This window comes from Idiotropiscis lumnitzeri, chromosome 4 (genome assembly GCF_059441095.1).
Source record: "Idiotropiscis lumnitzeri isolate Australia: NSW breed Sydney's pygmy pipehorse chromosome 4, RoL_Ilum_1.0, whole genome shotgun sequence".
Taxonomy (NCBI): Eukaryota; Metazoa; Chordata; class Actinopteri; order Syngnathiformes; family Syngnathidae; genus Idiotropiscis; species Idiotropiscis lumnitzeri.
Genome location: NC_142394.1, coordinates 13,666,931 through 13,693,620, shown reverse-complemented (window position 1 = coordinate 13,693,620; position 26,690 = coordinate 13,666,931). Strand labels below are relative to the sequence as shown.

The following is a 26,690-nucleotide window of genomic DNA, read 5'->3' as shown; positions in this document are numbered from 1 at the left end:
TCACAACGGTTGCGGGCTGGTTCCAGCGGTCTTTTAGCAGTAGGCGGCGTACACCCTGAACTGGTTGCCAGCCAATCGTAGGGCACACAAAGACAAACATCCACTTTAGTAAAAAAATAAAATAAATCCCAGCTGTCATTGCATGATGCAATCTTAATAGCTGTCTAGTAGGATATTGGGGACATGTTTTGACTTTTTTTAAGAACATCCAGAGTTTAAAAGAAAATTTCTTCTGATTCTGATTCTTCATTTGGGGACAACATGAATGGGGTCGGGGGAGGACAATTTTTATGAACAAGGCCTCAGGGTGGAGGCTGGAACGGTACAGAGATTGCGGCCAAAGGGCGGGGGACAGACCGGTAAAAGGGTCAAGTGCCCAGCTCTGTGTGTTACAAATATGGACACTATAACGCACACACTTAGTAGGTGATATTAAAATTCTAAAAAGTGGTACCTTGATTTAAAAAAACAAAAAAAACAACTAACTTTGTCCTCTTTATTATTATCATACTCCTCCTCCAGTTCATCACAAATGAAGCAAATCATTTTGTTCTACTGAAAATGGGAATAAAAAAAAAAAAAAAAAGGTCAAGAGAATATTATAGTTCAATGCCTTGACTCCGGCTGGCTGGTCTAACCACACCTCCTTGTGGTTGTCACATGACAGTGTTCATGTGGTTGTCGGCGATGCTAATAATTCATTCGAGTCCACTTTGCTTTTTCCTGCACAAAGAAAGTGACAAATTCAAACACTGACCTGGCAGTACTTCACTCAGCAGCTGTCGTTTTCTCTATTTAGTTTGACTTACTTTTCTTTTTGTGCGATGGAGGACTTGGTGTCTCCAGTGTGAATACAGGCAGTGCTTCTAATGTGCCAAGTTTTCTTTTCTTTTTCTTTTTAACTTCTGTATTTGGCTTGTCTATCTCTTTTATACCAATGCTTGTCTTCTCATCAACCTCGTCAGGATTAGCTTGATCTTTTTTCGTCTGCGTTGTTTTGGTAATTACAGGCTGAGGACTTCCCTCCGCAGGATCACTGTCACTCTTTTTCTCCTTTGCTTTCTTTTCTCCCACATCGGCATTTGGAGTATCTATGCATTGTGTCGTCTCTGCGTTTGTCCTCGCTTCCTTGTCGTTGTCCATCTGGTCTGGATTTTCCTGTTGAGCGAGATGCTCACTACCTTTTACACTGTCAACAGCCTCAGAGATTTTCTCTTGATTACCATCTTGGAGCTTCCTTTTCTTGGATTTTTTGTCTTTTCTCAGGGCCTCAGAAATATTTTGACTATGAGCAGCCTTCTTCTCCCTTTTCTTGGCTTTCTTCTCTTTTCTTTTTCCTTCTTCGGCACTCCCAGTTGTGTTCACTGCTACCTGCTCATTGTAGGATCCAGTACTGCAGTTTGCAATATCTTCCACAAGTTTTCCAATACATTTGGGCTCGACAGCTTCTTTTTCCTCACTGATGTTTTCGCTTGTGCTCTCTCTCACTTTGCCTTCCTTTTTTTTCTTTTTCTTGTGTTGGACCTTGGGTGCCACGGCCTTTTCTTCAACGGGAGTTATTACTTTTTTCTTTCCCTTCTTTTTTGTCTCTTTGGATGATGATGATGATGATGATGTAGTCAGATGCTGAGTACCATTCAAGGTGGCCAAGGGTGTCTCAGGTGCAGTTCCAGTTCTCATAGAAGTCGTTTTGGGGCTTGACTTTTCTTGATTCTCCGTCACCGCCTTCTCCGAGACATCACCTTTTCTTGCAGCCGGCTGTTGAAAAGGTAAGGTGGTTTTAGGCTTTGCTCCAGATTTCCTGGCGCTATTCCTTAAAGGTTTGCTAGTAGATGAGTCCATAGCATTGATGCTATCTATCTTGGCTATGTCAACCTCTGTGGACAAGGAAAGTATATCTTAAAAACAAACAAGAACAACACACTTTGCAATGACGACACCAGTTCATATTTTTGCACCAAGTACTAATTTAACAATGGGTTTCTTATTGTACTTGTATTTTGTGTCATCATAATGAGAGGGTGATCAGTCCACAGAATAGTAATAACTGTTAACCTTAAGTTGGAGTGCGATTTCCAACAATTTCCCTTTTCATGTAAAAACACTTACATGGTAAATGGTCTTTCACTTGTATAGCACTTTTCCACCTATTATGAAACTCCCTCAAAGGGTTTCACACTGATTTCACATTTATCTACCTACTGATGACAGAGCATCAGGAGCAACTGGGTGTCAGTATCTTGCTTAATACACTTCATCATGGTCACAAGGGTCGGGGATCGAATCCTCAACGTCTGGGTTGGGAGACAACCACGCTACCCTTGAGCCATGCAGCCCCCATTCATACATTTCTTTTTCGTTATAAAGACATTTTACCAGCAGCTTTTTGGCACAGTTAAAGTGTTAACAGTACGGCGGATGCAGACAGACAGCAAAAACATTAGGGATCCATTTCCATTTGATTTTAGAAGTATCTTTTGACATGGGGTCGCGCAATTTCTTGTTCATCCAGTCATTCTTATGCAAAGAAGCGGTCTATTTTTCATCAGTTGATTTAGTCACTCTTGGTGCGCAGGTGCAACTACTCTATATACGGTATGCATACTTGTTTTGGGGTTAAATGTGCATCGCAGGGTCAAACAACCTTTGCCTTTCTTGAGCATTGTGAGGGTATTTGATTGGCAGAAACATTACATAATGAAGAGGGTCTCGTCACACAGCCCAAAATGTTGTCTCTCATATGACACATACAGTACATGTAAGCACCCCCATAGACGCCTACCTGTCATTTGGAACAATACTTTCTTCCATTTGTCGATGTCCAAACTGCTGTCAGAGTCCGAATCAGAATCACCATCACCCACAGCATTTTGTTGCTTCTTTGTCTTTGCCGGTGTGACAGGCTCCTCTTTCGGTATTACCAACTATAAATTCAAATCCAAATCACTCAGGTGTAGTAGTTTAGTAAAAAGTATTTCTCAAGAGTGAAGTAAAAACTCACCTTCCGTTTTTGTGATTTCTTTGCTGGTTTGTCCTTTTTGGAAGGGCCTGGTTTATCAGGACCCAAACAAGAATTTATGAATACAACAATGCACAAAAATAGTATGCGCTTTATCATTATGTACACTGTACATCCGTTTTCATACTAAAAAAAAAAGGTTTGACACTACATACAACACTTCACCAGCCTGATAAATAGCTTATGGGTAAGAGCCACATCAGCCAGGTGGAGATACTTTAAGGGAAAGGACAACACATTTTAAGTAGACCGCACTAAATTCTCTAACACATGGATGGTAATTTCATCTTGGACAGTAAAGAACAGTCAGCAATGCTGTGAATAAAACATCACTTCAATTGCCAATTTTATGTAATAACTTGTGGTATTTTCATGAAGAAGTCGTATATTTCTTTTTACTTGGGTGCCAAAAACAGAATATCGAAGGAAAGACAATTTATTTCAATAAGTTGTACGTTGTTATATTACCACCCAAAGTGCAATATTTCAATATTAATCAGAATATTGTGGCTAGTCTCGGGGACATTTTATATTAATGCAAAGAAAAGACTTGAGTTCCCCTTTATTGTAAATGTTGCTTCATCATACCTTTAATTTGAGTTGATCCTCCTCCATTAGAACTGGATTGCTTGTACTTGGAGTGCCTGACAGAAATTGACACACTTAATATTCACAAACGCATTTGTAAACAAAATAAAAAACATGCTTTAACAATACACTCACTTTAACCAGGAACTGTAGATTTCCACTAATGACGACGATATACCTGCAGCGCCCACAACAAATTCCTGTAATTGAGTCACAGACTGTTTTTGACTTCTATTGCACACAATTTGTTTATAAATTTATAAACACTTTATTATTATATTTTAGCTACAAAGGTAACCCATACAGTAAACATCTGTTATTATACATACTATCGAGTTCATAGTGCAATTATTGTACAATGACAACAATAATAAACAGACTGCCAAATAAATTACCGTAGTCACTTTGCATCATATCGACATAAATTGTTATTTTTTTTAAAATACAGCTGGATCTGAATATACAAAGTAAGATCAACTGAAAAGTTTCTGACAGGTGCCTGCAATTGTAAAATGCAGACATTCCCGAATATGCAAATAAATCTACACTTGGCAAAAGTGCTCACACCCTGTACTTAAGAAGTACAGACACTTGTACAAGAACATCTGGTAAAGGTACCGATCTGACTCCTTTACTTGCAAAGTAAATAAATGTTAAAAAAAAAACTGAGTAATGTATGTAAAAATAAACTTTAATTGTCTATCATAGGCAATACCCATTTGGTCTTGGTTAACTCGGCACAATACCCTTTGTGCTATCAAAACGACAGGTTTCTTTGCGTCTTTTTCATAATGAGAACTGAGTAAGAAAATAAATATGCTAAATTGGCAAATGAAAACCAAAAAGAATACACCTTGCGTTGTGGATTTTTTCCCCCCAGATTAAAGATTTTTTTGAACGTCAACCAAAACGTGTTTCCCACAAATCACGCTTGTACTCAACAAAATGGTTAGGGAATATCTTGCTTCTCTTAATCTGTGACATCGTTGTCATTAAAGCTCCAATGTCGCAGCTGTTCCTGTTTTTTTCTTATTCGTTTTATAAAACCCCAATCCTTCAATCAATGAAGATATTAAGCGAGGTCGCCGGAAAGGGTAAAGTATGGGTAAAAATAAGCGGTTTTGACAAAATAAGTGGTAGAAAGTGCAGATGCCTCTTTTTTTAAATGTAGGGAGTAAAGTTAAAAAGTCTTCTGAAAAATAAATACTCGAATCAAGTAAAGATACCATGAAACGTTACTTTCTACCACTGCGAAGAGTAAAATCGGTTGGGAGCCCAACCCACGCGTTCGCGCACATTTCCAACACACACAATAAGATGAGCAAACATAATTCTCCGTCGCCTGAGCTTTTTATTTTTGCTTGATGGCGTGTACCTGTGGGCTGTGTCTCAAGAGCTCCTCCGCAGCCGAGTGGAAGCCATTCTCCTTCAAATAGCGAAAAATGAGCACGATCAGCTCGTGTTGAGAAACGTTCACAGACATGTTTTCCTCGGAACGGACAATAGTGAACACGGGAATAAATTAGATTTTTTTGGCATTATGATCGAAACTGTACAACAACTACAATAAATCGCTATTAACGATCACGCGTGTTTTCAGATTCATCTTTGAACCCAGGATGCAGTTGCATTCGTCGCGGTGCATCATGGGATGCATTGTAACCGTGACTTCCGGTTTGGAGACCGTTTGCTTGTACTCGCTATTGAAGACATTTTGATAGATGGATGATCAATGGATTGAACACAAATTTGTTGATGAATTGCTGAATGACAGGATTTGTGGGGATAGGGAAAGAAAGGAGCAGATGGTTAAATATTTGGATGCAATGGAGCGAAAGGGGAAAAGTAGAATAATATATTTTTCTTAATTATTCAACCTTAGTCAAAAATACGGCATGTGGCATCTTAAGGGCCACCCATAATAGGTGCGCGACCCACGAAATGGGCTCTGACCCCCAGTTGAGAATCACTGTTCTAATAGGACTCAGTCCGCCGCTGGATTCCATCTAATTTCAAGTTCAGTAAAAGCGGAGTGACGTGTGAAAGAAGGCTGGAGAAGCAGTGGTTGGTGTGGGTTCAAAAAAGTTATTTTTACTCTCCATGGTCAAAACCATCGACAACTAAAATAATAATTGAAACTGATACTGAGAGGAATTGGTGAAAAAATGTGAAACTGTTGGCTTTCACGCACCTGTTGTAAGTGGATATTTTGAATAAAATGAGAATGTTTTTCCAAAGACTTTTTGGCCCAAGCACCAGGCGGTGAGAAGCCATTTTTTTCAATTGTGAGTTTTAGGAGACACTGAAAGGCAAACTGCTAAACTGCCACTTCTTCGAGAATTTAAGTGTAGAGCGGAAGTTGAAACAACAATAAACGCATGCATATGACTCTTAGGAGACGTTTAAAAAAACAATGTACTGCATATGACTAAATGTTAGTACTTGATGGGTGTCATCAAGTATGAATGTACCATCTTATATCTCTTGTGCTCCAGAAAACCACGCAGGCACTTCCAGTTTAGTCCGATTAGACAAGTTGTAATGAGGCTTATTCGACGAGCGAAGACCACCAAGCTTTTATGGAAGAAAAACAACTGTTAAAATTTTAAATGCAAAGTTTTTTTGCTACTATAAACATCAAGTGGCGGAATATATTTGGGAGAAGCTTCGGGGTCTGTGAAAAATTTCCTTGAGCACATTAAAAAAAAAAACCTCAAGCATTACCCTTCACCGACATGGAAGTGTGAGTAGTCACCCTTATAAATGGAACTCTGTTCTCTTTTCAGGCAATATACAGTATCTACTTTCTGTTCCAAACATGACACATTCACATGCAAAGACTATGTCTTGATGTGTGATTTCCAGTGATTTTTAGTGTAACACATTACTGAGAGGCATTTTTAATATTTTACCACCCTCATAAGTTAAGCAAAATATAACCGGTGCAGTTCCACACCTCTACAAACAACTACTGTATAATGTTTAAGTATTCTCACTCTAATGGTGTCGATGAAACTAAGCTTTATTCTTCCATTATTATTAAGAGCAAATTTAAAGTGATATATTATAAACAAAAACAGAAAAATTATCATTTTAATGGATTGTGTATCAACTGCTGAATCAGGAGTGCCTGTTCAACCATCAAGTATTTTTTTCATTTCCATTTTCTGTTACGTTCGCGTATGTCCAAAGGCGACATGTTGCCATGATGGCTTCATTTTTTCAGTTTTTCTGCGGTGACCAAATAGAAAGCTAGAGAAACAAACCGAGCTAATATAGCTCTCATCAATATTGTTGAGAAGTAATATACCAACAACACGCAAATATTGATCAACACTCTTAGAACAAATGCATCTTTATGTGGAATTGAAGGCTGACTGTGTATTTATTTTCTTTTTTAGATTCATCATTTTGTACTGGAGGACAAGAAACACAAAAATGGCCATCCAGTCCTCAGATTAGAAAATTGGGGTAAGAGGTTGGGTAATATGTGCCGGTTTACTGGCAGGGCTGTGCTGATTAGAATGGAGGCAGTGTTCGCGGTGAAGGGGAGCAGCCGTATTCAGTAACAGTGCCTCTTCCTTCAGCCAAAACCAAACATCTGCTGGTGACTGACATATTGCAGCTGCACCCCCAAGTCTCTGCTTACCTCTTGGCTCATCAGGGTGTCGCAGGAACCAACATAAACCTTGTGAGAAGCTAAAAAAAAAAAAGCACTGGCTATGTTTGTACTGCGGTGCACCATCTGATACTTTGGAACAGAAAATAATGATAAAAATACTTCCCGTGCTTCAAGTTTAAAGGGGAAGTCAACCCCCTAAAGTTATTTGCAATAAAATATTCTATGCGATCTTGCTAGTCTAAACATGGCATTCTGATTAATAATTGTGTTGGTGGAGTATGAGTTGAGCAGCAAAATCCACCTGTTTTTAAGCTATCTCAGCGGCAGCCATTTTGTCGCTTCTGTTGACTAAAAATGACACCATAGTTGTTCAGGGCTCAGGTAACGACCAATCACGCCTCACCTGATTACCTAAGCTGAGCCATGATTGGTCGTTATCTGAGCCCTGAGCAGCTGTGATGTCCATTTTCAGTCGACATCAAGTAGCAGATAAATATAAAAAAAAAAAAATCCAAATAAATATCCAATATACATTTTCCAGGAAAAACAGGGGAAAATGGGGCGGGGAGGATAACAGGAAAAAAATGGACAAAAAAAGAAAAATATGGAAAACCAAAGAGAAAACAATTTGTGATTCATTTAATCAGCAGGTGCCTAACTGCAAATATAAAGAGGTCGATGGTATTTTTTAAGTTGTAATATCATAAATCACCAATAGATGGTAGACATGTCATTGTTGCGCTTCGAATCATTGGTCCTATGCTGCGTTCGAGGAAGGTGGGAAATCTGACTTATATCACTCAGATTGTCCTAGTTGGACCTGCAAGTGTTCAAGCTCAATATAATCAAAAAAGATGGCTGATTCAGGTAAATCATTTGTTGTCATACTTTATTTTCACATAGTATTTTTAGGAGAAAAAAACCCAAGAAATTACCAGTTAAGAGTAACTTAAAATAAGTTGCATGGGTCAGTGTTTGGCCATTGAGCTGCAACCTTTTTTCACTTTGACCTGCTTTAAACTATCGCTGGCATTGTGCCTGTAGCAGGGATGCCTCCACTCCTCAGCAAACATCTTGCCCTTTACGGCAGCCTCATTAGCTGCCCGTCAGTCTTCATACCCACAAGGCTAGTGGGGCTGCCAACATCAACATAAGCAAGGTAAGATATGTTGCGCATGAGGTTTTGCACGGACCTTTGCGAATCTTTATTTAATTTGCAAACCTCAGCATCACAAGGCTCCTCAGCTTTAGCATTGAGACTACACGGTTCAAGACCTTTGTGAAATCGCACAGTAGCCGCTATTCATGTCTGTGCTATAACAGCTGTCACCGTGTTTGGATGTGATTAAACTTTGGATTGTTAGCTGTGCCTTTATTATCTATATTATTCTTTAACAAGAGGCGAGGCAAGCACTTTGAGAATCAGAGATACGATTCAATAAAGAACATGCATGGAAGGGGACAGTTCAAATAGAATCTGATGACTCAAAGTAATGGCTGCCTAAATCTCCTCAGGTGACGACCCTCACCTCATCTTCCTCATGCAAACTGGGTGCCCGTCAATCACAGACATCTTGCTTTGTCTCACTGCAAAGTCATACGTTGTAATACAAGATCAGAGAGAGAGGAACACAATATTATGTGAGGTTGTAATTAACAAAGAATACATTTATTAGTGCAAAGGCTTATATATTTCCAATATTAACACCTATGGCAGGTGTGGGCAAACTACGGCCCGGGGGCCACATGTGGGGGCCGCCGAATTTGAAAAACAGTTAATGAATAAACCTTGTTAATGTTTTATTTTCTAAATGCTGTGGTGTGTCAAAGACAGATATTTTGTTGTAATGCATTTGTTCCCTTTCATTTCAAATTAAATGTATTTTCTTTCTCCCATGAGGTGAGGTTACCAACGCACTCCATCCATCTGCTCCTGGTCCGGCCCCCCTGTCAAATTTTAGAACCCATTGTGGCCCACCAATCAAAACGTTTGTCCACCCCTGATCTATGGTTTCCCAGGCCTCCTTTTCCACTTCATCACTCTTCCTTGCTTTCTTTACTAAACTTTTAGTTTTGCCACACTTGAAATGTTTTCTCTTATGCCATTTGTAACAATAAAGTGTATCTGCCAACGTTTCCTGACAACTGATATACCCCACATAACCTTTTTCTATCTTCCATGTATCTGCATTAAGACTCCACATTCATGCCTTGACACGAGGCAATAAGGAGCGTCCACCACACAGAAGCCGTCCACACGGGCACCGAGTTCTGTCATGTTGTGTTGACTCGCTAGATGATTTGTGAAGCGGGTCTTTTACGCCTGCCCGGAGATGATATCTGAGCTTGGCTTCCGCAGTTTGCTCTGTCTCTTTCCTCGTAGCTCTGCATTAGTCATGAAACGATATCAAGGGAATGTTTGTGAAAGCATGTGGAGTGTGGAACAGGGTCTATGATTGTGTCTGTCCACCCCTGCAGGCGCCCCATGACTAAAGTCTCCCCAGCGCATTACCTTTTCTGACTGAGAGTCTGTCTATCTCTGATCGCAAGTCCCGAGTAGTGTTTTTCTTTGCTTTCTAGTTATGTGTCAAAATGGAAATGTGGGCTGTCTCTAGGATCATGTTTAATGTGGGGAATGGCGTTTTTGATTGATGTGCCATCATACATATACAGTACATTGTAAAGAATTTATCGTGCTAGCGTCTGATAAGATTTTGCTCGGAGCTCATTGTTATTCCACACCAAACTCATCCTGGCATTCCTTTTTGGACCTTGTCATGTTGGAACAAAGAAGGCCTCCCCCAAAAAGTTTCTATATATTTAAAAGGATGAATTTATCCAAGGTGTCTAGCCCAATCCCTGATTAATTAACAAAACAATAAAAATATGTGGCCCAAATACTTGAACTTTTAAATACATTCATCCACCTCCTACCTGTTTACAAGTATGTTGAACTCTCCAAACTGGAATGTGATCTACGTTCATGAGTGCCACTTGGCTTTAGTAGAAACATTACTCTGTGTGTGTTTAAAGGTGGTAGGAAGCTGATGTTTTTTCAGCCAAGCTGCAAGGTAAATGGGCGGTGTTAACTGGACCACTAGTGGAAGGAAAATGTTTTTAGAGGAGCTTTCAAACATTTTTGGAGTGGCGACGAACTGGGATGAAAGTGTGGCTGAGGCTCACAAACCTTCCAATCATTACAAATTTTGAGACATGAGAGTATGGTACAATTTTATTTGGTAACTGCAAGATGCTTTGGTGACATCACGCTGGAGATTGTTTGGCCTTTAGACGAATAACAATGGCGACAGCAGCCCTGACTAGTTTTTCCATGATGAGTCTTCTGAGCCTTGGATACCTCACCTGGGATCTGAATGGTTCCAATCAGGTGGAAAACGAACCAGGTCCGACTTTTGGCAGAGGATCTCTCGGTTCAAAGCCTCCTCACATAATTTTCATCATGACAGATGATCAGGGATTCAACGATATAGGCTATCACAGCTCTGATATAAAGACACCGGTGCTGGATAAGCTGGCTGCTGATGGGGTGAAGTTGGAGAATTATTACATCCAGCCCATATGCACACCATCCCGAAGCCAACTCATCACTGGGAGGTACAGTAGCTCTCTCATAGCGCATCTATTGCATGTAAAAAAAAAAAAAAAAAATCGTATGAAAGTACTTTAGTTCAAGCGCCAATGTCCCAATTGTTTTAGTGAACACAATCTTAAACACAATTGAACTAACATGCAGATTTATTTCACAGCTGTTAAATAACAATTAAACTTCTTGCTGTAGTAGTAATTTCTTGTTCCATTTTCACATTTGCTATATTTTGTCTTACAATTGGAATATTTACCCAACAGTGTTTTGCGGCAAACATATAATTGTTTGAATTCATTCAATGTTATTTGAAATTCTAAAAAAATGTGCCTTCTTATTAGTTTCTTTAAAGCAGGGTTGGGCAAACTTTTTGATTGGCGGGCGACAACGGGTTTGATTTTAAATGAAAGTGAACAAAAGGATTACAACAGAATATATATCTTTGACACACCACAGTATTTAGAAAATAAAACATTAACAAGGTGTCTTCATTTAAATATTTTCAAGTTTGGCGGGCCGGATTAAAACGTTTAACAGGCCGCATGTGGCCCCCGGGCCGTAGTTTTCCCACACCTGCTTTAAAGGAATGAAGTAAAAACTATGGCCTTATGGCTAAATAATAAAAATGTTGTTATATTTTATTTTTTTTTTTTTTTAAACCTCTACGATTAGTTCTAGCTCATCTACAAGGGCTGAGGATTTGGAATCAACCGGTCGTTCAAGAGATGCTAGTCTGCTTCCTAACTACTGTCAAGGTGCCCTTGAGCAAGGCACCAAACTTGCACAATGTTCACATTGCATGTCTGCATATGTGTGATCTGTGCCACACATATATACAGCAGAGTGTGATTTGTATTTGGCTTAATATGATGAGAATAATAAATATAAAGTCATGGAATTTTCTTGAACAAACAACTGCAAAAATATCTCCATAGATCACATTTAACTTGTCAGTTAATAAAATCATTTGTGTTCTTTACCATAACGTACATTCTGAAGATGGCCTTTGGACAATAGTTTCATATGTTTACAGTCAGCAGTTTGGCCCCAAAACAATAAAGGCTGGGTGAACTGGTGTAGACATTCAACTAAAGAATAAATGATATATGACAATTTGCTGATGAAGGAAAGGAAGGAAAGGAGAACATGAAGCTCTTTAGTCCTATTGAAACACACTTGTCAGCCTGATATTGCTCCGTGATTGTTCTGCAGGTACCAGATTCACACAGGCCTACAGCACTCCATCATCCGCCCCCGCCAGCCCAACTGTCTACCCTTCCACCATGTCACCCTCCCCCAGAGGCTGCAGGAGCTCGGGTATTCCACCCACATGGTGGGCAAATGGCACTTGGGCTTTTACAAGAAGGAGTGTCTGCCAACACGACGTGGCTTTGACACCTATTTTGGCTCCCTGACCGGTAGTGTCAACTACTACACTTACAACTCCTGTGACGGTCCGGGCCTGTGTGGTTTTGACCTCCATGAAGACGAGACAGTAGCGTGGAGTGAAAGGGGAAAATACTCCACCCATTTATACACGCAGAGAGTCCGCAAAATCCTGGCAAGACATGATCCCCAAACTCAGCCACTCTTTATCTACCTGTCCTTTCAAGCTGTTCATACGCCCTTGCAGTCCCCGCGGGAGTACATCTATCCGTACCGAGGGCTGGGCAACGTGGCCCGCAGGAAATATGCTGCCATGGTCTCTGTGGTGGATGAGGCGGTTCGGAATATAACATATGCCCTCCGTAAGTATGGCTACTATGAAAACAGCGTCATCGTCTTTTCTACGGACAACGGTGGACAACCACTGTCTGGTGGCAACAATTGGCCACTTCGGGGGCGTAAAGGCACCTACTGGGAAGGTGGCGTCCGAGGCTTGGGATTTGTCCACAGTCCTCTGTTGAGAAGGAAGAAGAGGGTGAGTAAAGCCCTCGTGCACATCACTGACTGGTACCCCACACTAGTACGCCTGGCAGGTGGCAATGAGTCTCTTACTAAGGAAGTGGATGGATTTGATGTTTGGGAAGCCATCAGTGACGGGAAGGAATCTCCCAGATTGGAGATCCTACACAACATTGACCCTCTCTACAACCGTGCTCGCAGTGGCTCCCTGCAGAAGGGATTTGGAATTTGGAATACAGCCGTGCAGGCCTCAATCCGAGCTGGAGACTGGAAATTGCTGACCGGTGATCCTGGTTACGGAGACTGGACACCACTGCAGGTGCTTCCGAGCTTCCCTGTCAGTTGGTGGAACCTTGAGAGGCACATTGAACCCAAGAAATCCGTATGGCTTTTCAATATCTCTGGTGACCCCTATGAACGTTTTGACCTCTCCGAGCAGAGACCAGATGTTGTCAAAGAGTTGATGGCAAGACTGGTCTACTACAACCGTACTGCCGTCCCAGTACGGTACCCATCAGAGGACCCGCGAGCTGACCCCAGCCTGAATGGCGGTGCCTGGGGTCCATGGGTGGGAGACGAGGAAGCTGACAGCTGGGATACCTTTTATCCGAAGAAGAATATGGACTGGAAGAAGAAGCTTAAACTGTCTCATAGCAGATCATTTTTCAAGAGACTCAACACTAGGATCATGTCGAACAGGATATAAATATATAAACTCAAGACACATTCAATGTTTACCAAATACTCATGGAGGAGAGGGGCAACGGCCTGGTGTAAATAGTGAAAATCAGTAAGTAATTAGTGTCGTCCCTTGACACCCCCACCCAAAAAAAAAGAAAAAGGTTCATAATAGGGCATAGATGCCACAAAATGGACACAAAACACCTTTTGTCACTTATATTGTATTGTACTGTATAAATGAAACTCCTCATCTCACTTCAACAGTTCCTTGACACCAACATGCCATAAGATTGTGGAAAACCTCTACTTTTGACTAAATAAAGGCTCAATTCATACCAACATCAACATAGTTCCTGACACCTGTTGGCCACAGGCTGGGCCATTGCCTTATCGGGATGACGATATTCATAATTTGATCATAATATATTTAATGTTGCATTGTAGATTTTCTTTCAAATGTTATGGGTGGTTTGGCTGTAGACTGTTTTGTACTGCAGCTCTTTGACTGTATTCGAAGACTCTGCTACCTCACAAATGCTGGATGTTTTCCTTTCAGGTAAAATATGAACCAATCCATCTATGAAGGCAATAGTGACGGGCGGACGTGTGCACTGCAATACTTTTACATATATTTTCATGTTCTTTTGCCCCCCCCCCCAAAAAAAATGTATCCAATATATTAATGTATTGTACATGTTTGATATTTTATATTGTGACAAAATTTGCGGAAAGATAATTTTAAAACACGTAAACATTAAAGATAACTTTAAAATACAAATTTTGAAAGCACACAATATGTTTTCAAAATTCTAGAAAGTTAAACTGTTTTTTTTGTGACATTAGGAATATGTGTCAAATAAACGTACAATGCAGGAGAAAAGTCTAAATAAGAATATAACACAATTTATGTATTTAGTCATGAAGAAAAAGGCTTTCAACAAATGTAACTCATTGTACATAAATCTCGATGAATCCAGTATATAATAAAGCAAGCAAAGAATGTGCTTACCTTGTGTTTTTTTTTTTTAAACAGTCCATTTTCACCTCTTCAGCAGCTCCGTTGTTTGATGTCAACAGCAGTGCAAATAATCGGAATACTTTTGCATGTAAAAATGACATGCAGTACTAAAGTCCACTAGTTGTCCATTTATCTGTTTTCACCGTTTACTGAAGGTGGTGCCAGGCTAGAACCTTGAAACTGTGATTTTGGATTCAAATTGAGTGACAGACAGCTCGAGGCCTTCAAAGGAGAAGTGAGACACTTTACTCAACTTCCTTCCTTCTTGACAGTACCCGTACGTATCCTGTCAAATTACTGATGATTCGAAGTCTCTCTACATCGCTCGTAATATAGAAGGCAAGAATATGGTCCAGGCTGTCATTCTTCTTCTGCTGTTTGGTGGAACAGCAAATGGTAACGTATTCATCAGGAGGAACTTTTCAATAACAATGAAGTCTAAGTTTGAATGTTTTGCTCCTACTTGCAGGTTTTCTTCCTCCCGGTGATTCAAAATGTAACAGTACATTGGAGAACTCTCATTGCTCTGTCACTCTTGGAGGGTCGGTTTTCATGCAATTGATGCCCGACGTGAGCGGCCATCAGCTGCGATGCAAGAAAATGCTTCCCAGCGGGCCCTTCATTGTGTTTACGATGAAAAAAGAAAAGCTGGTGATACAGGAAGCCTTCAGGAACAGAACAGAGTTCTTCATGAACAATGGGACTTTAAAAATTTCCAATGTTGAGAAGGCTGACTCGGGTCAATATATAGTTGAAGTCTTTGACCCGAACGGGCGCAATGTCAAAATGATCACGGTGGAACTGGATGTTCAGGGTAAGTATTAAGATTTCAAATATGAAAGCAGACGCTTCTATTTTTGTGAATTGAGCAAAATGATCTTGAAATTTTTTATTTCAGGTTAAAGTAAAGCCTCAATTTTGGAGGTTCCACTTTATTGTTTGTCCATCATATCCAATGTCAGTATTACATGAATTGCGCATTTGTATTTTTCTTGCCTCTTATTTTCAGAAAACCGTTTTCCCATCCTGATTCCAGTTTGCTCAGCACTCGCCGCTTTACTCGTAATTGTGGTCTTGTCTTGTTGCGTGTACAAGAAAAGAAGGCGAAACAGGCGGTCAGGTACGTCTTGCTCACAGACATATTGTACGAACAAATTGTCGTGACAAAAATAATGATTTTAATTTTCCGACTTTTGTCCAGGTTCAAGTAAATCGAAGAAAAAAAAAATTGCTGTAGAATTCTGGAAAACAAATGATCATGTGCAAAACAATTTTCATCACGGACTAAATTAAACCAGCAAATATAATTCTCAGGGTAATAATCAGAGCTGGGGACTTGCCCCTTTTCTGCCAGCCAGTCCCCGCCCTCCATCTGCGACCTAGTTACCGGTCCGACCTCATTCAGAAAAAATGTTGGCCCCCGGAACCACCCTCTCTCACACTTACACCTCAATCAACCTGTCATGCATGTTTTTGGAATGTGGGAGGACACGGAGTACCGGGAGAAAACCCACACAGGCAAGTGGAGAACATGCGAACTCCACACAGGAAGGCCGGGGCCTGAATCGATCCCACGACCTCTTCACTATGAGGCCATCGTGCCCACCAGTTGTCCACCGTCCCGCCCCGGCCTTGCTTAATGGAGCCCTTTTTTAAAATTTGTCACCCTACATCCTCCCGCTCCAAAAATGGGCGTCCGGCCGGGCTGGAAGGCCAGACCGTTCCGCCCCCTGCTCAACTCTGGTAATAATGTATTATGAGTTGTATTATATGGCTGACTTTGATGCTGTTTTGCAAATATTTTAGAGTACAGTGTTTAAACAACCGTTTACAAATTTCTAATTGTGTTAATTGTAATTAACTTGTGCGCAGTACCTTTTGTTGTGCTAATTATGTCATGGTGGGTCTGCTTTGCTTTTGAATGTTGTTAACAGCGGTGTTTGTTAATGCTTTTAGGTGTTGTATCTCTTTTTGTGTGAAGCACATTGACTTGCCTTGTGTATGAAAATGAAATGTGCTCCATAAATAAAAGTGCCTTGCCTTGTCTTTTCCCCCAAAATTCCCAAAACTCTTTTTTTTAACCTTAAACATACTTATGTATATGAATATCAAAATATCAAAAAAATAAAAATAAATTATATATATATATATATACAGCTAAACCACAAAAAATTCCATGATTAATCATAATTAATCACATTTTTCAACTACTATTTTTTTCGAAGCGTAAAACAGATATTTACTTGAATAATAACTTGGAATTGATGCAAAATCACCAAATATGAAGTATATTTGATTCAAAGACTGTTCTAATAGCTTTCTTGGATTCTTGAATACGATCTAAATGGAGACATCTTTGCAGACATTTATTTTCGAAACATTACTCAAAACTTCCCACAAGCGCCACACTCCAGCAGTGTTGGTTTGCAAGGCCCAGTGGTAACCTAAACAGTGTTTTGTTCTGAGACGTGCTAAAGACAGCTAATATGGCACAATATTTGCAAAGTATGCAAATTATTTTTGAAGTAAATCAAACTGAGTTAACTGAGTTAAAAAGTTTAAATATTTTGGATTAATCACCTGAGTTAATGCTTTAATTTTGACAGCCCTAATTTCTATATATATATATATATATATATATATATGTCCTTGTGAGGACAAGCCGTACAGATAATGGATTGATGGATGGATGTGTATATGTATATGAATTTCAAAAAGAAGACTTGAGAATGTCTACCTTATTGTCAATTAAAAAGTGAGAAAGAAAATAAACGGGAACTTGAACTTCCTTTCCCTCCCTGCCTAGGAAATTAAAAAAAAAAGAAATAAAAAAAATTAAACTGCTCACTCAACACTTTCCTGAGCGTCAGCCTAAAAACATCATGAGGACTTCAGCTTTACTATTGGTGATGCTCCTCACACTTTCTCAAGCTCAGACTTTTCTGATTGACCACACGTTTTAATGAACTGGCACTCAGTTGAGTGTAGATTTCTGCCACAGCTAATCTGTTGAAATTGCGCAATAGAAACCATACAGTACAGGGCACAGAGTAGGGCTGGGCGATATGACCTCAAATCAATATCGCGAGAAATTGAGCAATTTTACCTCGATAACGATAAATGCACGATAAATTTCCCCCGTGGACTAAAATCAACATAAATGTTTTTTATTGACCAACTGGTACACATTACTTTCAATGAAAAATAAAAGTACAAAAATCATTTGAATAAACATTCCAAATAGCTTGCTTTGCATGACTTGAACAATGTCACAAAGAAAAAGGGTCCCTCTTGCAAAATCTTTTACTGCAAATAGATTGCGCCAAGATGCTCGCATGATGTAAATAAAGCCAAATTAAAAAAATGCTAAGTAAAATGAAAGAAAATGTCAATGCAAGCCAAATAAACAAGTGGGCATCATCGGGGGAAATGTGCCGTCTCGAGTACTCTGGTGCGCAGTCGCCACTTGTCATTTATGTAATGCACAGTCAGGCTCAATCCGGGATCCATGTTGCGACCCGACCACAAGTCGGATGTAGATGCAAAATGCTTGACATGTCTAAGCTCCCGGCCCGATGTAGTCCATATCGGGAAATACGGCTTTCATGAAGCGTTTAAATCCTGTGCGCTCCTCTGTAACTAGAGGTGCTTTATCTTTAGCTATGTGCTAGGCTATCGCGTCCACCTCTGAGACGTTCTCTCGTATGGTGTCGCCTCCGTTCATGGGCTGTTGTCACTTGTCGAACCTTGCTTCTCACTTTGAACTTTCAGCACAGCATGGTTGTGTTGTGGGTGGTGAAAAAGCTTCTGGATTTGAATCGCCAGCAACGAGAGCGACGTCTGTTTTCTTTCTCGATCAGACGGGTGGAGTCACGTGACTAGAGGCGCTGTGGCGGTCTTAAAGGGGCATGAACATTGCCGCAGACAGAAAAGGCTTTTCTTTTTTTTTAACACCGAATTTACCGACATGGGCAAAATGATTTCGGTCATTGTAATAAATTTCGGTAACGGTAAATTTTCGGTTTATCGCCCAGCCCTAGCACAGAGCTCCTCTCCGGACATGTTCAAGCAAACAGCATCATACTGAGACAGCACGTCTCAGGATGGCTATGTTAGAAATCACATCGGTAGCCGAGAAAAAGAAAGTGGTAGTTTTTTAATAACAATACCTGTAATATTTTCAGCCACCGATTGTGTATTTGTATCGCAACTCGGTCCAGTGGAGTCACCATATTTACCAATATCTGTGACATATTAGATTTAGAAGGGGACGTCAAGGTTATAAACAGCGCACAATTTTTTTCATTGTTTTCTATCAATGGGCCTGGAAGTTTCAAATAAATAGTTGAAGTATTTTTGACTTGACTCCTACGTTTAGAGTAAATTATTGATAGATTACCGCACAGTTTCTGTACAAATTTGTGCGCCCACCAGCTCCACACCTGACTCTCATTCACCTACTGATTACACACTACTTAAGCCACCAACACTGACAAGTCAACGTCGGATTATTATCCCACATTGCTCATGTATCGATAGTGTTCTTGCTTTGTGTGTTGTGTTCAGCGTTTTGTTCTTTTCGTCTCCAGCTAATGCTCGGTTCGTTTCTGTTCTCTTTTCACTCATTGGTCCGCTTCTTGCCCTTTTGCGGTAAGCTATTTTCGTTATTTGTTTGCTTGCCTTTTGCAAGCCTTTTTCGTTCCGTCGTGATTCCTTTTTCCTGGTGTGAGTTATTCCACCAGCGCTTTGTGTTAATCGTTTTCGTCGACGGTTGTAATTATAGATATAACCTAATACATGGATACCTCTATACCTAGATGTTTGGATAACTGAATATTCAGTGTAATAATAAATATCTTTGTAACCCATCTTTTCCTGTGTCTGCGTTTTAAGAGTCCAGCCACAATTTTCCAGCGATCGCTGGAAAAGCCTAACAAGTATGAATACTGAAAGAATGAGCTCAGTTTCTTTTTTTCATTTTATAAATGAATTTTTGGCTGTTTTACAGTCTTCTCCATAACAACACAAAATGTTTGTATTTTGCCAAAACAGGTTTAGTGCTGAAAATTCGTAACTGCTTTTTGGCAGTGATCATTCTCTTAATGACTGGAGTGGTGATCTTCTACACTCGAGACACAAGAAGGCAAATTTTTTTTTTTTCAATTAAACTAGTTTGTTTTGATGGATTTATGACAAGTCCATTGTTCAAACATATTTTTTAGAACTTGTTCTCATTAGGATTGCTGGGGAGCTGGAGACAAAAAATTCTTACCTCGCTGATAACTCAAGCTTGTCCCTACTGCCTTTGTTCAGAGCTTGCGTCGGGATGGATTGCAGTTTTGATCGCCCACTCGCTGTTCAACTCGACTTACGACCCACGCACACACACGAACAGACACGCACACGCAGACGCATACACACATTGAGCTTCCCAGAATATGAACAATGCATCGCAACACAGCGCCGAAGCATTTCGCTGAAAAACACAAAACAATGTCATTTAAGCAGCTCACTGGACAATAAGCAATGCACAACAAGCATCTAGGCCACTTGCGCTAAAAAAAAAATGTGAGTATTTTTAAAATAGGTTTATTACTCATCGTAAAGTGGGTCAAGCGTACCTCTAACTGGATCTTTAAGTGAAATTAGATTATTTCCGACAGCACGTTTCATGAGCTCTCTCAGAACGGCAATGTGTGGCGGTACACTTGTTGTGAGTCACTGTTTTGACTATGTACTCTATATGTTTATATGCAGCTAATTGTGGTGTTTTCTCTCACTGTTTTTGCATATACATGGAGTATTAACATATTTGTGTGCAACTGTCTCCACAGTTGAGGGAGCCCAGGAAATAATTTATCTTAATGCACCACGGGACGTACTGGAGGATGCAAGAGACAGACGATATGGCCAAGTTCAGTTTTCAGCACCTAGAAGATGAGACAAGGGCAATTTATTTTTTTCATGAGCCGAGCCATGCATACAGCCAAGTCTGTGAAAATAAAAATCCAATCGTACATACACTTTCCCCAGATCTGCATGATGAATGTATACACTAGTGTATAAGAGCAGGGATGGGCCACTCCTGGCCCTCACTTTGAATGGCCTCTTCGTGAAGAAAAAAAAACATTTTTTTTTTTTACAAACCCCCAAATTCTTCAAAAAACATTGATAAACATTCAATACACGTTTTCCATGGAAAAGCTGGGAACTGGAGGTCAACATTCTGGGAACACTGGGAAAAAACAAAAATATGCAAAATATTGGGGGGGGGTACTGCAAATATTGGGGTGTCGTCTGTAGTTTGTTGTTAGTTATAATTATAGAAAATTGTTGTTGTTATCGTAGTTGTAGTTATATTACCACCAATCACCACAAGATAGCAGACATGTTAATTGTGTTTACTCTGACACTGCCCTATAGGACAACATGAGTCGGCCTATTATTTTTATGATGATTATTTTTGCGGCTTTGGAATGATTTGCATGAAAAACATTGTACCTCAATAATATTAAAGTCTGGAGTGAGTTCATTTTTGTAGGAAAAAAAATACAAAAGGAGTTCCTGCACTTAATGTTGATTCTTTTGTTCAGCTGTGTTGTGACGTCCGTGAATCATATTTTTTCATGTATGTGATGTAAGCCCTTTGCACTGAAAAAAAAAATGGATGTGGTTATATGTTACTCAAACCCTTTCTTTTGGGTTAGATTTGTCGATATTTTATACTAGCATTGAAAAATGTAAAAGAGCACATATTTTGCATGGATGCACACAGTTTGTCTGTATTTAAAGTAGTTTTTTTTCATTTTTTATTTTTTTTTATATCTTGCGCATCTGGTTAAGAAGTGCGTAGTCCTATGTAGCCTCCCACTTATGAAAAAATGTGGCCCACTCCAGCATTTAAGTGGCTCATCCGTATCATCAAGATTAATTCAGATTTCCTTTGATTATATGTATTTCCTACTGGATAACCGGTCCTCTTTATTTTCTTTATTTTGCATTAGGTCTCTTGGGGGTAAAGTAGAAATTGCTTTAATTGTATATTGTAAATAGCATACACAATGAATAATAAATTCTGTCTGAATCTGTGCACCAAAATATACTGCAAATAAAAAGAAGACAAAACATATTTACAGTACTGTTTGTACACTATTGCATGCTGTTTGTTAATACCCTGCTTTACCAGAAGAGGGAGCCAAAGCACAATAATGAGGGAAAGTGCATTTCCAGTGACACAATGCAATGCTCATTATTTTTGAGTATTGAGCATGACATCCGAATGAGAGACACAAATGAGTTGACAATTATGCATGGCATCGCCTCAAATAATTGAACAGTGGACTATAATGTTCAACTGATTCCCAACCAATTAAGCACCTAAGCAAGTAACAACTGTGAAGGTCTGTTAAAATTCATTTTAACTGGTGCAGGTTGTATAAATGCCTCAAAACAGTAAAGTTAATGTGTAGTTATTGTGATTCCTTCAGCCATTTGAGGCTCAGTCAACTTGAAAGTTTTTGAGCAGATTTCTATTTCTATTTGATTGGGATGGACTTGTTGGGGATCATCACAGATTTGGCTTTTTATTTTTTAACTCAACCCTGTCTCTTACCTCTCTGCAACTTTGCCTCTGACTTGTGCTTCATGGCTGTGTTCCGCAAACAGCTCCTCTAGCGTTGGTGTTGCAAACTCTGAGGCCTTTCAGAAAAGGTGTGTCTTACTAAAAAGTCATGTAACACTTAGATTGTACATGAGTGGACTTGATTTCACCGATTCTGCGACCTTTGAAGGTAATTGGTTGGTTTTGTATTTTTTTAATATATCTCATTCTTATTTGATGCCAAAACCTTGACTTTTGTGCAGATCCATTCTCTTAAATTCAGATTTAAAAATGATTTTAATTTGAGGGCACAAAATGGGTTTAAAAAAAAACAAGAAGAACAAAGCCAAATAGGAGAACACTTTTGCAAGGCACTGTATATTCAATTGTGTGCAACAAACGTCAACACAGTGTAAGAAATTATATACATATATTAAAAAAAATATAAAAAGATAAAAAAAATAAATAAAAGAATATAACTAGGTTATTTAAGGGAACTATGCAAGTTGTGTCTGTGTAAAGGAGCTCCAGGCTACCTGACATTATTTTTCTCCTTTTGAGCTGGAGGGATTCTGAAACGAAGGCCTTCACACGTAAAGTTGATAAAACAAGAAGTAGAACTTCCCTTTCCTCTCTGCAATCAGGATAAAAAGAACAAATTCAAAAACTGCTCTCACATCCTTTTCGAGGCAGCTGAGTTGGTTGTCAAAGCTATGAGAGCAACAGTTGGACTTGTGGTATGGCTCTTCACAGTTTCTCAAGGTTAGACATTTCGTTCTTACAGTTGCAGCAATTATGGATTCATGTGTTTGCTTTTAAGCTCGTTCGGTCCGTTGCCATTTGTTGTCTCAAATTGCCAATCCTTTTGGAACAGTGGCAATTAAGTTGAAGAAAATGTCTTTAAACATTTGGTAGATAAATAATTCAGCAATTTATTGTAACTGAATGTAAAATGTAGGGCAATGAAATAATTTACATGTCATGAAATATTTATTTAATGCTACATATGCGAAATGTGGCGTATGACAGTCACAGACAACTTAACGCTTCATTCTAGGTGGAATGATTATTTGTGAGATCTCTTTTCCCAAAAACTGTAAAAATCAATTTACATTATTTTCACAACAATAAAAACATTACTTTACCAGATCAGCAAATATTAATATTATTGATATTAATAATTCTTAAAAGATTTATTTCAACCACTCATCCAAAAAGACACAATGAGTTATCGATCACTTTTAAATTTGGCTTCATGAACAAGAGCTCTTCATGTGATTAATTGTTCCATTATTCTTTTCTAGGTGCGGACAAGCTGTGTGATGGCACAAGAGCTGGAGCGCAGTGTTACGGACCACTGGCTGGAAAAATAGTCCTCCTATTGTTGAATGAAGTCCCATTTAGATTTAGCTGGGAGACAAATGGAAAAAAGATTTTAACATGGAGAAAGGGCAAATTTCCCAAAAATGAATCCACAAGATTCAACTTCACCCAAAGCGATAGGACGTTGACAATTGAAAACCTGAGCAGAAGTGATAGTGCAAACTATACTCTTCGGATCTTTAACAGCAGTGGAATTGAAACCGAGACTCGGACACTGCAGCTGTTCATTCAAGGTGAATATCTAAAAAAAGAATGATCTTGTAATTTCCAAACAGTGGTCCAGTGGAAAAAAGAAAATGGTGCTTCCAGTCACAGAGTGGTAGAAGTTAGCAATGACTGTGTGGCTGTGGATTTTTTCGATGGCTACTTGATACTACATCTCTAATTCATGGTAGGGTAATTGGAGACTCTAAATTATCCATAGGGTGTGTATTTGAGCGTGAATCAGCGTTTATTGCTATGTGCTTTGCGATTGGCTCACCACCTGTAAAAGATGTACCCCATATCTTGCCCCAAATCAGATGGGATGGATGGTGTGCAAAGCAGGCTTAAGCAAATTCAGACTTTTTGGATAGTAGGGTATCAAGACTATATAGAGCTTCTTGTAAAAAAATACTCCAAATGTCTCAGCTTATGAGTGCATCACTTGTGTATAGCCCTCTTTAAGTCACCCGACAAATATTCGTTTGTCTGTCGTTTGTCTTTCTTTGTTCAGTTAATGACAATATTTGCTTTTTTTTCACTCAAACTTTATCCTTTTGTTTGGGAAAAAAAAATCATCATCAAAAGTAATTTAATCGATACATATGTTTAACCTATTTTTCACCAAGATATGGTTCAGAAAAAAAATGAAATGTGAAAATTCCTAAATTAATTTATGGGACCAAATATTTTTTTCCCATTTTACTCTTACATTCCATTATTTGCAACACGTCAGTTACATGGACAGCGGCATACATCAACTAAAGTGGGACTGTATGCATGAGACATTTTGGGACGCTTTACAGCAGAAGCACTCAACTCAATTTATTTATTGAGCACTCAAACAAGAACTACATCTGAAAAAGTGCTGCAACAGAATTTTGAAAATGACTCGAAAGTTCACAGGGAGGCCAGAATAGTAGTAATGTGTTCCCTCTTACATGTTCCAGTTAAGAGACGGCCATTTTGAATCAAATGGAGATATTGAGGGAGGGCTGGCTTACTGCAAAAAAAAACCACAAAAAAAATGCGTATTTCAGTAAAGTGAACCAAACCATACTGCTTGGTGGAAATGTGTCGTTTTATGTACAGTATGTTTTTTTTTGCTACAAATTTAGCTAGACATGGATTTTTTTTCAATGCAAGGTGATTTGTGGCTCTTGCCGCTCACCCTATTAAAATGCCTCTCAAATTCTCACAAGACATGATTACGATGCTGCATTAATATTTGTAGTGAAAGGGTTATTTCGAACAAGTGAGATTGATTTTGACCCAAAAATGGCCAAATACTGTGGTCGATATCCATTTAAGTCCACAAGATTTGTTTCTTTTGCTGACAAGGACAAAAAGCTCCTAGATGGTCACAGTTTACAAAGCTCCAACATATGTCTGGTTTTAGCATCAAATCTTGAGACTAAATGACAATTGGACACATTTTGCTCTTTACTTTGTGTCCACTCCAACCACATGCACATTCCCATACTCTCACTTCCTGCTTTTGTCTGTTTGTCTGCCCTTAGTTGGTATTTATATTCCAGAACACATAAATTGTACTATGAAGTCACTGATAGCATAGTGGTTCACTCGCCTCGCTTCAGTTCAGGCAGCATAGATTCAGCTCCCACATAGTGATGTATACATTTAGTCTTTGTCTAAATGTCCGCTTTTCAACCAATAAAATAATGGGAACCATCGAGCCGTTTTATGCCAGTATGAACAGTTTGTGTGTTTCTCTCAGATCTTGTAACCTCCGTCCATGTGGCCACGGAGTGTCAAATCCAAGGAAAGCAGCCGGTGTATTGCTCCTCAACGAGAGGGGACAGTCTTCAATACATTTGGAGCCTGAACCAAAAACCACTACAAAAATCCGATCTCCTCTCAGGGGATGTGCACGTAAACAACATCACCCTGAAACAAAACATCTCAGGACAACTAACCTGCTCTGTTAGAAATAACGTCAGTGAATTACAAAAAGAAGTTCATCTATCTTGTGGTGAGAAATAAATTCATCGGGGAACTACGGTGATGCTGAATACTGTTTGCTGGTTGTTGATGTTTTTGTTTATTTGTGTGTTTGTAGTGTTCATTAACTGCACCTCGAATGGGACGCACATAGCTCAGTGGATGCCAGAAATACAAAAAAAAAAGTGTGACAATCCCATCTATGGATCCACGAGCCCTCAAAATAATTATTTTCCTATAATGGGGGGAATTCTCTCAGCATTGTTCATCCTCTTAATGATCGGATTGGCAGTTGTCTACAAGCAGAAGAAAAAGCGAAGCAGTATCGAAGGTACAGATTTTGGCCATTTGTGGTTTGAACACAGCTTTTTGCTAAAGTTTTCATTCCTTCTCCAATTTTTGTCTTTGGTCAAAGATGAAGAGGACTTGACGTACGCTGACATCCGGATCGCTAATCAGCCGAGGATGTCATTAAAAATGAGAGAAGACGTGGCGGTGGAGTATGGCCAAGTGAAGTTCTCCGAGCGTCCTCGTCGAATGAAAAACGATGCAAGCATTTATGCCCATGTCAGGTGATTTTTGTTGTTGTTGTTATTTTCAAAGGTGGGCATTCGACAGTGTTTTAGTCCGTCTGTAGGTTTTCGTCAGTATTTCAGGTCCACCCTGCAAGATCAACCAAATGGCCTAGAGGTCATATGCCGCACCCCTGACAGCCAAATAAAAAAAAAAAAAAAAAAAACATTGTTCTTGGATATTTCAGTCCCTCATACTTCAATGACGTGTGTCCCATATTATTTTCATTTCACCGTGGATACGTGTGTGTGTGTGTCTGTGCCTGTTTTTATTTATTTATTTTTTCTTTATCTTCCTTTGGCTGCATGTCCACTTGTGCGGCACCTACGTGAGACGTAGAAATGATTTTCTCTACGCCGATGTCCCGTCGCTGACGCGGGACGGACTGGGTGCACGTGTGTCGGCCTGAAATACTGACAAGAACTTACTCATGGACTGACTATATATTTAGAAAATTAATCATGCTTAAATTGAAAACGGGCATGGAAACTTGACACTGCCGTATAAATAAATAAATAAAGAAACAAATGAAGT

General features: G+C 39.4%; 4 protein-coding genes across 5 annotated transcripts; 3 read left to right on the top strand and 1 right to left on the bottom strand.

Moving 5' to 3' along the window:
* Positions 1-21: 21 nt before the first annotated feature.
* Positions 22-5,276, bottom strand: LOC148338219 (uncharacterized). Its single transcript, XM_088294185.1, has 7 exons — positions 4,983-5,276; positions 3,743-3,807; positions 3,608-3,663; positions 3,002-3,048; positions 2,783-2,924; positions 810-1,877; positions 22-723 (listed from the first exon to the last, which is right to left on the bottom strand). Exons 1-7 carry the CDS (start codon positions 5,088-5,090, stop codon positions 671-673), a joined length of 1,539 nt encoding a protein of 512 aa, XP_088150311.1. The 5' UTR covers positions 5,091-5,276; the 3' UTR covers positions 22-670.
* On the top strand, positions 5,259-13,444 carry LOC148338218 (arylsulfatase I-like). 2 transcript variants are annotated; one of them, XM_088294183.1, is made up of 3 exons: positions 5,259-5,265; positions 10,544-10,844; positions 12,046-13,444. In XM_088294183.1, exons 1-3 carry the CDS (start codon positions 5,259-5,261, stop codon positions 13,442-13,444), a joined length of 1,707 nt encoding a protein of 568 aa, XP_088150309.1. The 2 variants fall into 2 exon arrangements, with proteins under 2 accessions (XP_088150309.1, XP_088150308.1); XM_088294182.1 differs by lacking the exon at positions 5,259-5,265 and having other exon boundaries at positions 10,516-10,844.
* A 1,287-nt stretch (positions 13,445-14,731) lies between these two features.
* Positions 14,732-16,131, top strand: LOC148338217 (uncharacterized). The gene is made up of 4 exons (XM_088292343.1): positions 14,732-14,833; positions 14,907-15,251; positions 15,447-15,557; positions 15,639-16,131. Exons 1-4 carry the CDS (start codon positions 14,785-14,787, stop codon positions 15,728-15,730), a joined length of 597 nt encoding a protein of 198 aa, XP_088148469.1. The 5' UTR covers positions 14,732-14,784; the 3' UTR covers positions 15,731-16,131.
* A 6,546-nt stretch (positions 16,132-22,677) lies between these two features.
* LOC148338216 (uncharacterized) lies at positions 22,678-26,352 on the top strand. Its single transcript, XM_088292342.1, has 5 exons — positions 22,678-22,799; positions 23,342-23,653; positions 25,360-25,614; positions 25,702-25,914; positions 25,999-26,352. Exons 1-5 carry the CDS (start codon positions 22,751-22,753, stop codon positions 26,157-26,159), a joined length of 990 nt encoding a protein of 329 aa, XP_088148468.1. The 5' UTR covers positions 22,678-22,750; the 3' UTR covers positions 26,160-26,352.
* The last annotated feature ends 338 nt before the right edge of the window (positions 26,353-26,690 follow it).

Bases quoted from the DNA above. Each gene is read 5' to 3' on its own strand.
- LOC148338219 (XM_088294185.1), bottom strand. From the start codon at position 5,090: ATGTCTGTGAACGTTTCTCAACACGAGCTGATCGTGCTCATTTTTCGC. The intron at 3,664-3,742 runs GTGAGTGTATTG...AATTTCTGTCAG, and splicing joins ATCTACAGTTCCTGGTTAAA to GCACTCCAAGTACAAGCAAT. The intron at 3,049-3,607 runs GTATGATGAAGC...CTGATAAACCAG, and splicing joins AGGATCAACTCAAATTAAAG to GCCCTTCCAAAAAGGACAAA.
- LOC148338218 (XM_088294182.1), top strand. From the start codon at position 10,531: ATGGCGACAGCAGCCCTGACTAGTTTTTCCATGATGAGTCTTCTGAGC. The intron at 10,845-12,045 runs GTACAGTAGCTC...ATTGTTCTGCAG, and splicing joins AGCCAACTCATCACTGGGAG to GTACCAGATTCACACAGGCC.
- LOC148338217 (XM_088292343.1), top strand. From the start codon at position 14,785: ATGGTCCAGGCTGTCATTCTTCTTCTGCTGTTTGGTGGAACAGCAAAT. The intron at 15,252-15,446 runs GTAAGTATTAAG...TCTTATTTTCAG, and splicing joins GGTGGAACTGGATGTTCAGG to AAAACCGTTTTCCCATCCTG. The intron at 15,558-15,638 runs GTACGTCTTGCT...ACTTTTGTCCAG, and splicing joins AAGGCGAAACAGGCGGTCAG to GTTCAAGTAAATCGAAGAAA.
- LOC148338216 (XM_088292342.1), top strand. From the start codon at position 22,751: ATGAGAGCAACAGTTGGACTTGTGGTATGGCTCTTCACAGTTTCTCAA. The intron at 22,800-23,341 runs GTTAGACATTTC...ATTCTTTTCTAG, and splicing joins GCTCTTCACAGTTTCTCAAG to GTGCGGACAAGCTGTGTGAT. The intron at 23,654-25,359 runs GTGAATATCTAA...TGTTTCTCTCAG, and splicing joins ACTGCAGCTGTTCATTCAAG to ATCTTGTAACCTCCGTCCAT.